At 35.4% G+C, this 15,101-nt stretch overlaps 2 protein-coding genes across 3 annotated transcripts in view; both read left to right on the plus strand.

Annotated features, from left to right (window-relative positions):
- LOC107593931 (zinc finger and BTB domain-containing protein 17-like) overlaps positions 1-6,871 on the plus strand; it is a 9,342-nt gene extending 2,471 nt beyond the window's left edge. Inside the window, exons 2-15 of one of the 2 annotated variants that reach the window (XM_016283831.1) lie at positions 433-677; positions 965-1,126; positions 1,226-1,543; positions 1,628-1,717; positions 1,801-2,027; positions 2,595-2,737; positions 2,863-3,163; positions 3,849-3,936; positions 4,022-4,138; positions 4,217-4,337; positions 4,425-4,555; positions 4,629-4,898; positions 5,056-5,145; positions 5,610-6,871. In XM_016283831.1, coding sequence (XP_016139317.1) covers positions 473-677; positions 965-1,126; positions 1,226-1,543; positions 1,628-1,717; positions 1,801-2,027; positions 2,595-2,737; positions 2,863-3,163; positions 3,849-3,936; positions 4,022-4,138; positions 4,217-4,337; positions 4,425-4,555; positions 4,629-4,898; positions 5,056-5,145; positions 5,610-5,959 — 2,613 coding nt within the window. In that variant the 5' untranslated portion in view covers positions 433-472 and the 3' untranslated portion in view covers positions 5,960-6,871. The remainder of the gene's footprint in view (positions 1-432; positions 678-964; positions 1,127-1,225; positions 1,544-1,627; positions 1,718-1,800; positions 2,028-2,594; positions 2,738-2,862; positions 3,164-3,848; positions 3,937-4,021; positions 4,139-4,216; positions 4,338-4,424; positions 4,556-4,628; positions 4,899-5,055; positions 5,146-5,609) is intronic. The other variant, XM_016283832.1, reaches the window with a different exon arrangement.
- Positions 6,872-8,959: 2,088 nt separating this feature from the next.
- ddost (dolichyl-diphosphooligosaccharide--protein glycosyltransferase subunit (non-catalytic)) lies at positions 8,960-13,136 on the plus strand. The gene is made up of 11 exons (XM_016283833.1): positions 8,960-9,345; positions 9,574-9,684; positions 9,760-9,846; positions 9,931-10,034; positions 10,921-11,015; positions 11,097-11,190; positions 11,268-11,416; positions 11,617-11,764; positions 11,971-12,091; positions 12,763-12,869; positions 12,945-13,136. Exons 1-11 carry the CDS (start codon positions 8,979-8,981, stop codon positions 13,092-13,094), a joined length of 1,533 nt encoding a protein of 510 aa, XP_016139319.1. The 5' UTR covers positions 8,960-8,978; the 3' UTR covers positions 13,095-13,136.
- Positions 13,137-15,101: the final 1,965 nt, after the last annotated feature.

The raw sequence follows: 15,101 nt of genomic DNA on the forward strand, positions 1-15,101 counted from the left end.
TTGAGAAAAAACAAAAAAATGTATATATATATATATATATATATATATATATATATATATATATATATATATATATATACACATATGGCAAAAGCATACAATTGTATTAAATAAAATAAAAAAAATGCAATATAAGAAGTTAAAACTAATTCTGGACAACAAAAATTATATTATCTCAATGGTACTAAAATAACACTGATAAGTGGTCAACCAGTAATGGTTGTTCTTAAACTTTTACTTATGTTTAATGGTCAAATTCATAGGGGCTGGGATTTAAATTTTATGAATGGGTTTGGGACAATGTTGACCAGATGAAGGCCCTGGTTCACCCCAATTTGTTTACATCCTTGCAAACTGTGACATTTTGTTTGTGAGCCTCAAATGGAAAAGCAACAATAGTAATTTTTCTTTCTCTTTTTCCTTTATGATCAGCATACTGTTGCCTAAAGTGCTATAGTCCACTCCATCAGTTATGGACTTTCCTTGGCATAGCGGGAAGGTCCTTGGGCAGCTTAATGAACAACGTCAGTTGGGTCTTCTTTGTGACTGCACTTTTGTGGTGGATGGAGTAGACTTCAAGGCCCACAAGGCTGTGCTGGCAGCATGTAGTGCTTACTTCCGCACACTCTTTTTGGACCAGAAAGATGTTGTTCATCTTGATATCAGCAATGCTGCAGGTAGGCTTGCATTCTTACAGAGAACTTTGATTAAAGGGATAGTCCAACCTAAAAATATACATTCTGTCACCATTTACTAACTCTCATGTCATTCCAAATGCTTTTTCTTCTTCTATGGAACACCAAAGAAAATATTTTGAAGAACGTTGGGAACCAAAACGCTGAAACATTTCTTAAAATACCTTCTTCTATGCTTTGAAGCAACAAATTACATTTGAATATTTCTATTTTTTTTAAATTGTTTTCTGCCTTTGTTTTAAAGGTTCAATCTTTTTTTTTCTTTTCAGGTCTTGAGCAGGTCCTTGAGTTTATGTACACTGCAAAGCTGACTATAAACCCTCAGAACATAGAGGACGTTCTTGCTGTAGCTACTTTCCTTCAGATGCAGGAAATTGTCAATGCTTGTTCAGCTTTTCAGTCCTTGACTGTCCCTGCAACATCTAAGCCTGGTTAGTGTTGAGTTTGTATTTTCATAAGCCATTAGTTAAAGATGGTACTGAAGTTATAAGTCTCTCACGCCACCATTTCTCATTTATGGTCATGTAAAGTAGTAGTTACCGAGCCGGTGGAGGAAGAGCCGAGATCTCTGAGAAAACCAGAGGATTCGAGTTCCCAGGAGGAGCAGGAGAGTCATTCAGTGACTCGGGATGCAGTTTCTGAAGTGAAGGAAGCTCCTGTACAGGCAGAGACAACAGAAACCAAGGAGGCTGAAAGTGACACGACTGAGAAGCAAAGCAAAAAGACTCTGAGAGCTGTCAGCAAAATCAGTGGGCCATCCAAAACAAGACAAAAAAAACCCAAGACTGAAACAGAGGAAGAAATTCCACAATACGAAGATGATCCTTCTGATGCTGACTACACTCCTAGTTAGTGTCCATTCTCTTCTCTTAATGCTTTTGCTAATGTTAACCATCTTCTAAAACTTGTGTGACACTTTACTGCTCCTACAGAAGTCTCTCAGAGGGTAGCAGCTAAACGATCATTTGTTAGCACAAGGAGAAGCAAGTCCAAATATGCCACTGTTCACATGGCCACAGAAGGTAATTTCTGCCTTATATAACTATACATTGACCTCACATTTTTATGTTTAGGTTTTCATAACTGTTAACATTTTTGCTAAAAGTTGATGATGCCGAGGAAAGTATGTCAAAAGCTGAGAGCGTGGAGAGCATGGTAGAAGAGGAGGATGTAGAGGATGAAGAAGAAGCAGAGGAGGAGGAGCAGGAAGAAGGAGAAGAGCAGATGGAGACCGAGGATGGAGAAACAACGGGTTCGGATGGGAAGATGTCTGCAGTTGTGGCCGAGCGCAGTGAGTCCAGAGCGTATGGCTCTGTCATACACAAATGTGAGGTGAGAGATTCTTCAGTTTTGTAATCCTTATTGTCTTTGTCCTATAGGCCTGTTTGTTATGCAGTATCAGTCAAAAGTGGACACAACTGCTCTTTCTTTATTATCAGTAATTTCCACATCTTAACATTGTAGAAAATAGATTTGACAAAATATGTGATATATTTTATAAAACTAAACCAATACATATAGTACAATTTGTAACATACTGTATATATTTGTTCTCATAAATCTATCACGGGTTCCACAAAATATTACTGTTTTCAACATTGATATTAATAAGAAATATTTCTGATCACCAGATCAGCATATTATAATGCTTTCTGAAGGATCATGTGACACTGAAGACTGGAGTAGTGATGCTGAAAATTACATTTTAAAATATATTAAAACACAGCCTTGATAAGCATAAGAGACTTTTCAAAAACAGTAATAAAATTGACCCCAAACTTAATATTAATTTAAGAATGTTAAAAAAAAATATATAGGAAAATTATATACTTTCACTATGTCTTGTTTAATAGTCATCTTTTCTGTTGTATTTTCATAATGGTAATCTGATTCTTGCAGGACTGTGGGAAAAAGTTTACACACACAGGCAACTTTAAACGTCACATGCGCATTCACACTGGTGAGAAGCCATTTAGTTGCAGAGACTGTGATAAAGCCTTCTCAGACCCAGCTGCCTGCAAAGCACATGAGAAAACACACAGGTGAGCATTTTAGAGTCTAATGCTCTTCCTTTACAGCCTCATATGACTTGTCAACTATGAGACATGAAAACTTCACAATGTGCAGTTTTCCTCACACTTGTTCCTACATGTTTGTGTTTCTCCAGTCCTCTAAAGCCATACTGCTGCTCCACATGTGGAAAGAGTTACCGGCAAGTCAGTCTGCTAAACCTGCACAGAAAGCGACACACAGATGAGGCGCGATACAGCTGTGAGGACTGTGGGAAGCTCTTCACCACTTCTGGAAACCTGAAGCGGCATCAGTTGGTGCACAGTGGAGAAAAACCCTACCACTGTGACTACTGCGAGCGGGCCTTTTCTGACCCCACTGCTAAGATGCGACATCTAGAGACGCACGACACAGACAAAGGTCACAGATGTCAACAATGTGACAAGAAATTCAACCAGGTTGGAGATCAGTTTAAACTGGTTTTAAATGTCAACTCTATTGTCTTTATAAATGTGATTATAAAAACCTTACACTGGTATAATAATGTCAAAAGTGTCTTAATGTTATTATACTATATCTAGATGTTAATTAATCAAATTAACCAAAGGTGTCAGTAAAGATATTTATAATATTACAAAAGATTTTAATTTCAAATACATGCTGTTATTTTTAACTTTCTATTCATTAATTCAATCCTGAAAAATATATCACAGTTTCCACATAAATATTAAGCAGCACAACTGTTTTAAACATTGATAATAAGAAATGTTTCTTGGGCAGCAAATAAGCAGATTAGAATGATTTCTGAAGGATCATGTGACACCGAAGATTGGAGTCATAATGCTGAAAATACTGTTTAAAAACAGTAATATTGTGCAATATTATTACAATGTAAAATAACTATTTTCTGTTTTAATTATCTATATATAATTATCTATAATTGTCTGCATCTATATTTCAAAATATAATATCAAATCATAATAAGCAGACAAAATTGATAGATTATACCATATTATTGACATTACATTGTAGTTATAGCTACAAAAGTATAACACAGAACATTTTTATTGGGCATTACAAATACAAATAACTCAAATAGAATAATTAATATTATTGTTTTATTTTTTTATTTTTTTTTTTGAGTTGGGAAACCTGAAAGCACACCTGAAGATCCACATTACAGATGGGCCACTTAAGTGTAAGGAGTGTGGGAAACAGTTCACCACCTCAGGTGAGATTTACACTTTGAGACCATGTGTGGCAATATATGTATGTGCGTGAAGGAATTTTAATGTGCCTTCATGGTCTGTTCGCAGGCAACCTAAAGAGACACATGCGTGTGCACAGTGGTGAGAAGCCTTTCATCTGTATGCACTGCCAGAGAGCATTTGCTGACCCTGGGGCCTTGCAGAGACACGTGCGCATCCACACAGGTTCTGAGCCGTTTCTCACGTCCTCAACCATAGTTATGTGTACAAATGTATTTCAATGTGCCTGTCTCACTGTTTTAGGAGAAAAGCCCTGTCTGTGTTTGATTTGTGGAAAAGGCTTCACACAGGCCAGTTCGCTCATAGCTCATGCTCGCCAACACACTGGGGAGAAACCATATGTGTGTGACCGCTGTGGAAAAAGGTAGTTAAGAAATTGCATGAATGATTTTGTTTAGATTCATTATGGCGCCATATATTAAAAGTTTGTTTCATCTATCTCACCTCGAAGGTTTGTCCAGTCCAGCCAGCTGGCCAATCACATCCGTCATCATGACAATATCCGACCACACAAGTGCCACACCTGTAACAAAGCGTTTGTCAACGTGGGAGATCTCTCCAAACATATCATCATTCACACAGGTAAGATGCAACATTTTGAGCTTTTTCTTATGTATTTTTCTCTTGTGTGCTTCTAATCACTTCCTGTTTACAGGGGAGAAACCTTTTCTGTGTGACAAGTGTGGCCGAGGATTCAACCGTGTGGACAATCTACGTTCCCATGTGAAGACGGTGCACCAGGGGAAGGCGGGCATGAAGAGACTGGTGGTGGCTGAGGAGGACGAGGAAGAGGAGAAGCTGCTGCCTGATTCCACACCGGACTCAGAGCTTAATAATGAGGTCAACATCGTCACGGTCACTACAGATGACATTGTGACTTTAGCCACTGAGGCTCTAGCTGCCAGTGCTGTAGCACAGCTCAGAGGTGAGGGAATATGAGAGGAGGGTGATAAAGCTGATGAGGCTTTACATTTTGTAGAAAGGTTGTTCCTCAATACCAAGGGAATATGCTGAATCTAAAAGTGACCATAATGGCGGTTGGATGGTCTCCTGATATTATGTGTTGTCTTTGACCCCTGTAGTGGTACCAGTGGCAACCTCTGTATCTGCAGAGGAAACAGAGGCACTTAAAGCAGAGATCACCAAAGCAGTGGAGAAAGTACAAGAAGCAGGTGAGTAATATATAGTTTATATACTATATTATAATGTATTGATTTATTTGTATTGTAAGTTATGATAATATAGTAATGCAAAATAAATACTGACCAGTAGTGTATATTAATTAATTAATTAATTATATAAATAAAAGCTGTTCTTTTGAAATGTTTTGTAGCATTATAAGTGACTTTACTGTCTCGTTTAATCAATTTAATGCATCCTTGCTGAATAAAAGTATTAATCCAAAAAAACCCACTCCATCTGACCAATACTGTATATATAAATTAATTATATAAATTATACTAAATATAAGCAAGATTTTTATTTCATATATTATACCCCTTAAAGCTGAATTTGATTTTTGTTACTCATTAATTAAATTCTAATAATTTGATAAAAATAAATTATACAACAATTAAAAAAAAAAAAAACATACTGTATCATATTTAAGCTGAAGTATGCTGCTCTATTCCTTCAGATCCCAACACCCAGATCTTGTATGCATGTGACTCATGCGGTGAGAAGTTCCTGGACGCCAGCTCCCTCGCCCAGCATGTGCGCATTCACACTGCCCAGGCCCTGGTCATGTTTCAGGCAGACTCTGACTTTTACCAGCAGTACGCAGGAGATGGCACATGGCAAACCACCGAACAGGTCATCCAGGGTGGCGAGCTCTTGTTCCGGACACGGGAGGAAGACGGTGAGGAAGGAGAAGGAGCTCTAGCCCAGCCAGAATCTCAAACTGAGGGGGCAGAGGAGGAGACCAGTACACAGGCAGAGACTGAGGAAGGGTCTGGAAAAGTCGAGCCTGAAAGCCAAGGACAGTGAAGACTTTCTGACCTGAATCGGTCCAAAGGATGGAGAGATCCACATGGAGTTTAGACTGTCACAAAGTGTAATATTTCTCACCAGAGTGATGGTTATTACTAATTAATATTCTATAATAAAACACACTCGTATTTTGAAAATACTAGATAGATGTCTTATCTCAAACCACAGCACAATGTGTGTACAGCATATTAAAACTACATTGTATAGAGTTAAATTTAGATGAAAAGATGACGAAAATTTTTTAATTAAATATGAACAAAACAAACCTAATTTGTTTGCGGTTTGTCAGATCTTTTAATACTAGTGTCTCCCTGTATACCCTGTGCTAGATCATGTAATCTCTGTTTACTGAAGCCAATTAAACATATGACTATGTCCTACAGGTTTCAGTTTTCAACAAATCAGCTACTGTACCGAACTTTTGTTTATTGATTGATTTAGTGATTCTTTTGTTTGTAGAGTTCAATCATTTTCTATTTGAGCTTAATACTGCTTGACATAAACATAAAAAACATAAAACCGCTGATTTTAACTGTATGCTTATCATTTTCATAACACGCAGAAGCTGAAGAAACTCACAATAAATGCTGCTTTTAATTGTCCATAAATGTTGTAAGTGGCTCATGTTTAAAATGCACAATTTCTGATTCGTATTTTAAATGCTCTGTGTTTTAGCAAATGGACTATCAAAACTCATTGCCCCTTTAAATGAGTGATGTATGTTGCAAGCAAGTTTCTGTTTTTGAATATCACAGCTTTCATTGTCAGATACTCTCATTTAAACTAGTATTGCGAGTGTTCCAGGTCATTTTGGTCCAATTCTGCTGTAGTTTATATGACATAAGCCATATTCAGTGCTTGATGCTCAAAATCACCTGATGTTTGCAATTTAATCGTTTGTTAATAAACCACTGTCTTTTGGTTGGTTGATTTTTGAGTTCTTTTTGGTCACTGGAATAAATGTCTGTATATTTGCCAGGAAAGCAAGGCACTGAGACATTGATGACAGCTTTAAAAATCCAATCAGTTTCGAAGCAGCACTGGAAGCAGATAACAAAGCTTTCTGTTGAACACAGTTTGTCATGGACAGCAGGTATCAGAGGAATGGGTGCTTTGAATGTCTTATGTTCAGTAATGGAGTTCCAGTGGAAGTCATTTCACACTGCACTTTCATGTGGTGTTTCAAGTCTCTTGCTAATTTATGGCCAAATATCTGCTTCAAAACATTCAAGTTTCAAATGTTTGTGAATCATCGGAGCTCATGGAGCTTTACAAATAACAACAAAGACAAAAAATTGGGTAAATGAACAGAAAACAGGTATGGATTTTAATAATCATTCATATTTAGCTACTCTTATTTTTTTCATATTTCAAATAAAACCAATTTTTAGGAAACAAATATTATGATCAATACAATTATAAGATACAATTATACTTCTTATACTTTTACAATTAAGTTTAATAGGTTTCATAACCAACAAATACATAATAAACTTCACATTCAGTTAAAATGTATTGGACTTCATTTATCACACAGAGAGGCTTGCGCTCTGAAAAGCATATAGTTGTGTTGCACTGACCCCTGCTGGTCGATAAAAGTTGATGGAGAGAGTCCTAAAACCGTCTGTATGGAGTATGCAGAATTTATAAATAGATAGATAAATAAATATATATATATGTAATACAATAGGAAAATAAAGAAATAAAGAAATGACTTGATAAAACAAATATAATTCGTTTGTAATACAATTTAATCCTGAATTAATTTTTTTAATGACTTTTTTCCATTATTAATTATTTTCCGTATTTATTTTTACATTTATTTTTATTCTTTTAAACTTTATTTACTTATTATTTCACTTTTTTATATATATATTTCTGCAGGTTTGGTTCTCCATATGGCAGTACCACAGGTCTGTAAATATTTCGTCTGTAGGAAAGATGAGGTGATTTGAAATAGATTACAATTTGGGCACACAGGACTAAATGCATCACTATACAAAACAGGTAAACATATTGCAGGTAAATGTGCTTTTTGTGGGGTAATAGAAACCGTTGAACATGTAATATTAAAATGTCGGAAATATAATATAGAGAGAATTAAAATGATAAAGAACTTAAATGGTAATAATAAAGAAAAAAAGAAGATAAATTGAATACTAGGAAAAGGATTAAGAGAAGGTATTAATCAAAGAATATGAATGGAATATATAGTAGAAACACGGATTAAATAAACGGATTTGATAGTTAAATAAATAAATAAATAAAGCAAAGGAATAAGGGAACACACAAGCTGGGTTTTTTTGGCATGGGAGCTGAACACGCAGCAGCCAGATATCGAGATTGAAGTCCCATTAGGAAGAGGAGAAATTAAATCAATTATAAAATCAAATATTCAAAAAGAGTGGCAGAAGAAGTGGGACATAGCTGATACAGGAAGGTTTTATTATAAAATTAATTCATCAGTTAAAGAAGTATACAATTTTGGAAGATGTAGGAAAGATGAGGTGATTTGAAATAGATTACAATTTGGGCACACAGGACTAAATGCATCACTATACAAAACAGGTAAACATATTGCAGGTAAATGTGCTTTTTGTGGGGTAATAGAAACCGTTGAACATGTAATATTAAAATGTCGGAAATATAATATAGAGAGAATTAAAATGATAAAGAACTTAAATGGTAATAATAAAGAAAAAAAGAAGATAAATTGAATACTAGGAAAAGGATTAAGAGAAGGTATTAATCAAAGAATATGAATGGAATATATAGTAGAAACACGGATTAAATAAACGGATTTGATAGTTAAATAAATAAATAAATAAAGCAAAGGAATAAGGGAACACACAAGCTGGGTTTTTTTGGCATGGGAGCTGAACACGCAGCAGCCAGAAATACAGCTTGGGTGAGCCCGAAATAAAATTAACAATTAAAAAAGAAATAAATAAAATATTAATAGAGGCGGGACTACCATCCATGTATGATTAGAAACAGTTGGTGGCGGTATGTGCCTATGGTGCGGAATACGCCAAACAATTCCAAAGAAGAAGAAGAAGAAGAAGAAGAAGCGGCAGCACGCGATTGGCTGCTGGCTGGGTCAGAGGTCACGTCCGCGTTAGCGCTGACGTTGTCCAAAAGGAGGAAAATGGCGATGGGTTGTTTGTCAATGAGGGACACCGCGACTCCTGCAACATTAACCTGCAAAAGACGGCGTGCTACAATGGTTCCCACGCTGTCTGGCGGATTCAGCAGAAGCGCTCTGCTTGTTTTATCCGTGGCATTAATGTTGCAGGTAGTTTTAGGAGACGGAAAGACTCTCGTTCTGCTGGACAATCCCAACATCAGAGACACTCATTCAATCTTCTTCCGCAGTTTAGCAGGTGAGCGACACCTTATCTGATATTTTCCTATTTAAACCCTTCGAAATATTACATTAGCACCTGAAAATACGTTTAGCATGTTCGCGTAAATGCTATGTGAGTAGAAGATGCATTTTGAATCTATGTGAATCTGGTTGAATAATTGCACCAACATACATGTACAGACAATGAAAGGTATTGCACGTTTCTTTTTAAGTATTTAACCCACAACTACATTCTTGTTCTCAGATCGTGGGTTTGACCTTACCTTCAAGACTGCTGATGATCCTGGTCTCTCTTTGATCAAGTACGGCCAGTTCCTCTACGACCATCTCATCATTTTCTCTCCATCGGTGGAAGGTGAGTCCTGTTATAGTGAACCTAGATTTCATGATTTCATTTTCATTTCATGTTTGCATGTTTCCAATGGAACAGATTTTGGGGGCAGCATCAATGTAGAGACCATTACAGCCTTCATTGACGGTGGAGGAAATGTTCTTGTTGCTGCCAGCTCTGATATTGGTGAGTGCTGTATTGGTTTTGCATAAGTGCACACGTATTGGTCTGTTGACATCAGTAATCTTTTTAACACTTTGACTTTGGCAGGTGACCCTCTGAGAGAGCTAGGCAGTGAATGTGGGATTGAATTTGATGAGGAGAAAACTGCTGTCATTGACCACCTTAACTATGACACTTCTGATCCCGGTGAGGTCAGTAATGGATGGAAAAATACAGCTTAGAGCAATTTTTGATATGAAAGATTAAACATTCAAAGTCAACATGAAATTAAAATTGATCCTGTATTTACTTACTTAATGTTGCAATGTAATGCAAGTATCAACAAATCCTTTTTTTCCAGATTGTTATGTGCAAGAGAAGTAGATTATTGTAAAAGCGGATGAAATTATTACAGAATTCGACCATCTGTCTGTATTAAAAATCATGAGATCAAATATACTTTTAAAAATGAAAAATTTCCATGAATTAATTGTTTAGAAAGATGTCTTTGAAGTCCTGAAATATAATAATTTACATTCCCTCTAAAATGTCACCTAGGCTCTTTGGCTTTATTAACCAATAGTCACTTGTTTAGCCATTGTTTTAGGCTGTTGTTGAAGATCACGCACCCTTTTTGAACTAGATAATGCACTCATTTTGTTGCCAGTTATCCTTAATTTTTTTTGTCATGATTTACTCACCTTCTTGTTGTTCCAAACCTGTCTTGAGTTTGTTTCTTCTGTCGAACACAATGAAGATATTTTGAAGAATTTTGGTAACCATTGACTTCCATAGTATAGAAAAAAGTATTATTGAATATATAAAAATATTATTTTGTTACTAACATTCTTCAAAATATCTTCATTGTGTTCAACAGAAGAACGACTAATTTTTAGCTGAACTGTCTCTTTAATGTAATGTAAATAACAGTAGATGAACTTGACCTCCTGAATTGCCATTTCATGTTGAATCCATATTGTGTTTTACATTCTAAAGCCTATGTTTTTAAAACATATTGTTTGTTCATCATAATTTAAATTGATCAAATCATTGTTTGAAGCTTGGTCATGCATTTTAATTTTTTTATTTTATTTACAGCACACCCTGATTGTTGCAGATCCAGAGAATCTTCTTAAAGCCCCAACTATAGTTGGCAAGCCCACTGATAAACCAGTCCTGTTCAAAGGTGTTGGGTAAGTGGTCTTGATACCCTGGTCTATGTTTATTCTGAAAATGTAACCGTTCAAGTTATGAGTTGCATTTCTTTTTTTCAGCATGGTGGCTGATCCAGATAACTCTCTGGTGCTGGACATTCTCACAGGATCCTCCACCTCTTACTCCTACTTCCCTGATCGCCCCATCACGCAGGTAAATATTTCATAGCTTTCAATGTTCTTTTTTGTTATTCATTTGCATTCAACTCGATCTCTTTTTTTGCTTTTCAGTATCCTCATGCAGTTGGAAAGAACACTCTCCTGATCGCCGGTCTGCAGGCAAGAAACAATGCACGTGTGGTTTTCAGCGGGTCACTGCACTTCTTCAGTGATGCTTTCTTCAACTCCCCTGTGCAGAAGGCCACTCCTGGTTCAACGAGGTCTGTTATGTTACATTACTCTATATTCATATTATTATATATTAAAAATACATTTTGGTATTAGGTTGAAATCGTGTGTATTCTTTTGTGTTTGATTAACTGTGAAGTTCAGGCCGTTAACAAAACTAACTGTGACTTGATGAAAGATATATTCTCTATTTGTTTAGAGGTTGTTTGATGCATGATGTGTATATTCTTAGGTATGAACAGACTGGTAACCAGGAGCTGGCTGAGGCCCTGTCCCGCTGGGTGTTTAAGGAGGCTGGTGTTCTTAGGGTTGGGGCTGTTACCCATCATCCAGTTGGAGAGAGCACTCCCCCTGCTGCCTACACCATCACTGACCTTGTGGTAAGGAATGGCATATATTATTTATATAGGCATTATAGTTCATTTAACAGTTAACACGTGATTTGTGACCGAGAAGCAGGCAAATTCTGAAGAATGTCTTGGTTAGTTTTTTTTTTGCCATTTAACATTCACTTTCAAAGAAGCATGATATGATCCAAGAAACAAAGCAGTTTGGCTTACTGCTCCTGCTTGGATTGTCCTTACAGGAATACAGCATTGTGATTGAGATGTTGACTGGTGGAAAGTGGGTGCCTTTTGATGGAGAGGACATTCAGCTGGAGTTTGTCAGAATTGATCCATTTGTTAGGACCTACCTCAAGAAAAATGGTATGTTATTATTATAATCAGCATAAGTTGATGCATGCTGATTACTGTTCAAAAGTTTAGGGTCACAGATGTTTTTTTTTTTTTGAAAGAGATACATTTTTTAAGGATATTGGGACACTGAAGAGTAATGGCTGCTTAAAACTCAGATTTTTGATCACATAATGTTTTATGAATATATTCAAATATAAAAAGTTATTGTAAATTGTAATATTTCACAATGTTATTGTTTTGCTGTGTTTTTTTATCAAATAAATGCAGCCTTGGTGAGTTTTAAAAAAGTAAAAAAAAAAAAACCTACCTCAAGAAAAATGGTATGTTATTATTATAATCAGCATAAGTTCATGCATGCTGATTACTGTTCAAAAGTTTAGGGTCACAGATGTTTTTTTTTTTTTGAAAGAGATACATTTTTTAAGGATATTGGGACACTGAAGAGTAATGGCTGCTGAAAACTCAGATTTTTGATCACATAATGTTTTATGAATATATTCAAATATAAAAAGTTATTGTAAATTGTAATATTTCACAATGTTATTGTTTTGCTGTATTTTTTTATCAAATAAATGCAGCCTTGGTGAGTTTTAAAAAAGTAAAAAAAAAAACAACAACTCTAGAATGGTAGTGTTTGTTAATGATGTATGCCATTAAAAACATGACTGCTGGTTGTTTAGGTGGAAAATACAGTGTACAGTTCAAGCTTCCAGATGTATATGGAGTTTTTCAGTTCAAAGTTGACTACAACAGACTTGGCTACACACGCCTGTACTCCTCAACCCAGGTGAAATTCAAAATTCATTGTAAATCTTGCTCACACATTTCCTTGATATTTACTGATTCTTTTGTTATTCAACAGGTTTCTGTCCGCCCCTTGCAGCATACCCAGTATGAGCGCTTCATCCCCTCTGCCTTTCCATATTATGCCAGTGCCTTCTCTATGATGGCAGGACTCTTTGTTTTCAGTGTCGTCTTTTTACATATGAGAGAAAAAGAGAAGTCTGATTAAAATGAGAATCAGTGAAGAGGAGTACTAGATAATGTAAAAAAAGCTGATGGGCTTCGGACCTCTGGCAGTCATGATGAATAGAGATCTGAAATCTGTTGGTATGGGCTTGTTTTGGTGAGTTGGAGGGTGTGCTATTACAACTAAAAGCAACACTTGTACAGTTTTTGAAGGGGGGTTGGGTAGTCTAACAAAAGATATGTTTTTGTTTTCTGGTTTACCATTTGTTAATTTAAAGTGATTTGGGGCACACTTCATGTTTTATTTGTACAAAAGGCAAATTGAATTGGTTTTATGATACAACATGCACTGATGCTTTTGCTCTTGCAATGAAAAGCTTGTTTTGAAAATGACCATTTGTAAAAAGATGAATGGATGCTCACAATGTGGTTAATACACCTGAAGATAGTAAAGTTGTAACATTCCAACACTAAATCTTTTGTCCTCTGTTTTTCAATTGCATCAGATTTCATGATGGGCTTAGCAGTTATGAATAGTTTATATGCAATTGAGAACCTCATCTCTCAAATGTAAACTACATGGGAAAGTTTATAATTTTTTTATTTGTGCATTTTGAGTTACTGAATACATGGGATAGAAATAGTATGACTGTGTGACAATAGAGCCAACACTTTACTATGTGTGCATATATAACACACACACAGAGAAGTGCATTATTATTTTAAACATTACTTTGATATAAACTACAGTTCAAACGTTTTGGGTCAGTAACATGTGTATATATATATATATATTTGTATATGTGACCCTGGACCACAAAACCAGTCTTAAGTCGCTGGGGTATATTTGTAGCAATAGCCAAAAATACATTGTATGGGTCAAAATTATAGATTTTTATTTTATGCCAAAAATCATTAGGATATTAAGTAAAGAGCACATTCCATGAAGATATTTTGTACATTTCCTACCGTAAATATATCAAAACTTAATTTTTGATTAGTATTATGCATTGCTAAGAACTTAATTTGGATAACTTTAAAGTCGATTTTCTCAATATTTAGATTTTTTTGCACCCTTAGATTCCAGATTTTCAAATAGTTATGGGCTTCGGACCTCTGGCAGTCATGATGAATAGAGATCTGAAATCTGTTGGTATGGGCTTGTTTTGGTGAGTTGGAGGGTGTGCTATTATAACTAAAAGCAACACTTGTACAGTTTTTGAAGGGGGGTTGGGTAGTCTAACAAAAGATATGTTTTTGTTTTCTGGTTTACCATTTGTTAATTTAAAGTGATTTGGGGCACACTTCATGTTTTATTTGTACAAAAGGCAAATTGAATTGGTTTTATGATACAACATGCACTGATGCTTTTGCTCTTGCAATGAAAAGCTTGTTTTGAAAATGACCATTTGTAAAAAGATGAATGGATGCTCACAATGTGGTTAATACACCTGAAGATAGTAAAGTTGTAACATTCCAACACTAAATCTTTTGTCCTCTGTTTTTCAATTGCATCAGATTTCATGATGGGCTTAGCAGTTATGAATAGTTTATATGCAATTGAGAACCTCATCTCTCAAATGTAAACTACATGGGAAAGTTTATAATTTTTTTATTTGTGCATTTTGAGTTACTGAATACATGGGATAGAAATAGTATGACTGTGTGACAATAGAGCCAACACTTTACTATGTGTGCATATATAACACACACACAGAGAAGTGCATTATTATTTTAAACATTACTTTGATATAAACTACAGTTCAAACGTTTTGGGTCAGTAACATGTGTATATATATATATATATTTGTATATGTGACCCTGGACCACAAAACCAGTCTTAAGTCGCTGGGGTATATTTGTAGCAATAGCCAAAAATACATTGTATGGGTCAAAATTATAGATTTTTATTTTATGCCAAAAATCATTAGGATATTAAGTAAAGAGCACATTCCATGAAGATATTTTGTAAATTTCCTACCGTAAATATATCAAAACTTAATTTTTGATTAGTATTATGCATTGCTAAGAACTTAATTTGGATAACTTT

The sequence above is a fragment of the Sinocyclocheilus grahami genome, unplaced genomic scaffold (genome assembly GCF_001515645.1).
Source record: "Sinocyclocheilus grahami isolate Dianchi unplaced genomic scaffold, SAMN03320097.WGS_v1.1 scaffold177.1, whole genome shotgun sequence".
NCBI classification, from domain to species: domain Eukaryota; kingdom Metazoa; phylum Chordata; class Actinopteri; order Cypriniformes; family Cyprinidae; genus Sinocyclocheilus; species Sinocyclocheilus grahami.

Bases quoted from the DNA above. Each gene is read 5' to 3' on its own strand.
- ddost (XM_016283833.1), top strand. From the start codon at position 8,979: ATGGTGCGGAATACGCCAAACAATTCCAAAGAAGAAGAAGAAGAAGAA. The intron at 9,346-9,573 runs GTGAGCGACACC...TCTTGTTCTCAG, and splicing joins CTTCTTCCGCAGTTTAGCAG to ATCGTGGGTTTGACCTTACC. The intron at 12,092-12,762 runs GTATGTTATTAT...CTGGTTGTTTAG, and splicing joins GACCTACCTCAAGAAAAATG to GTGGAAAATACAGTGTACAG.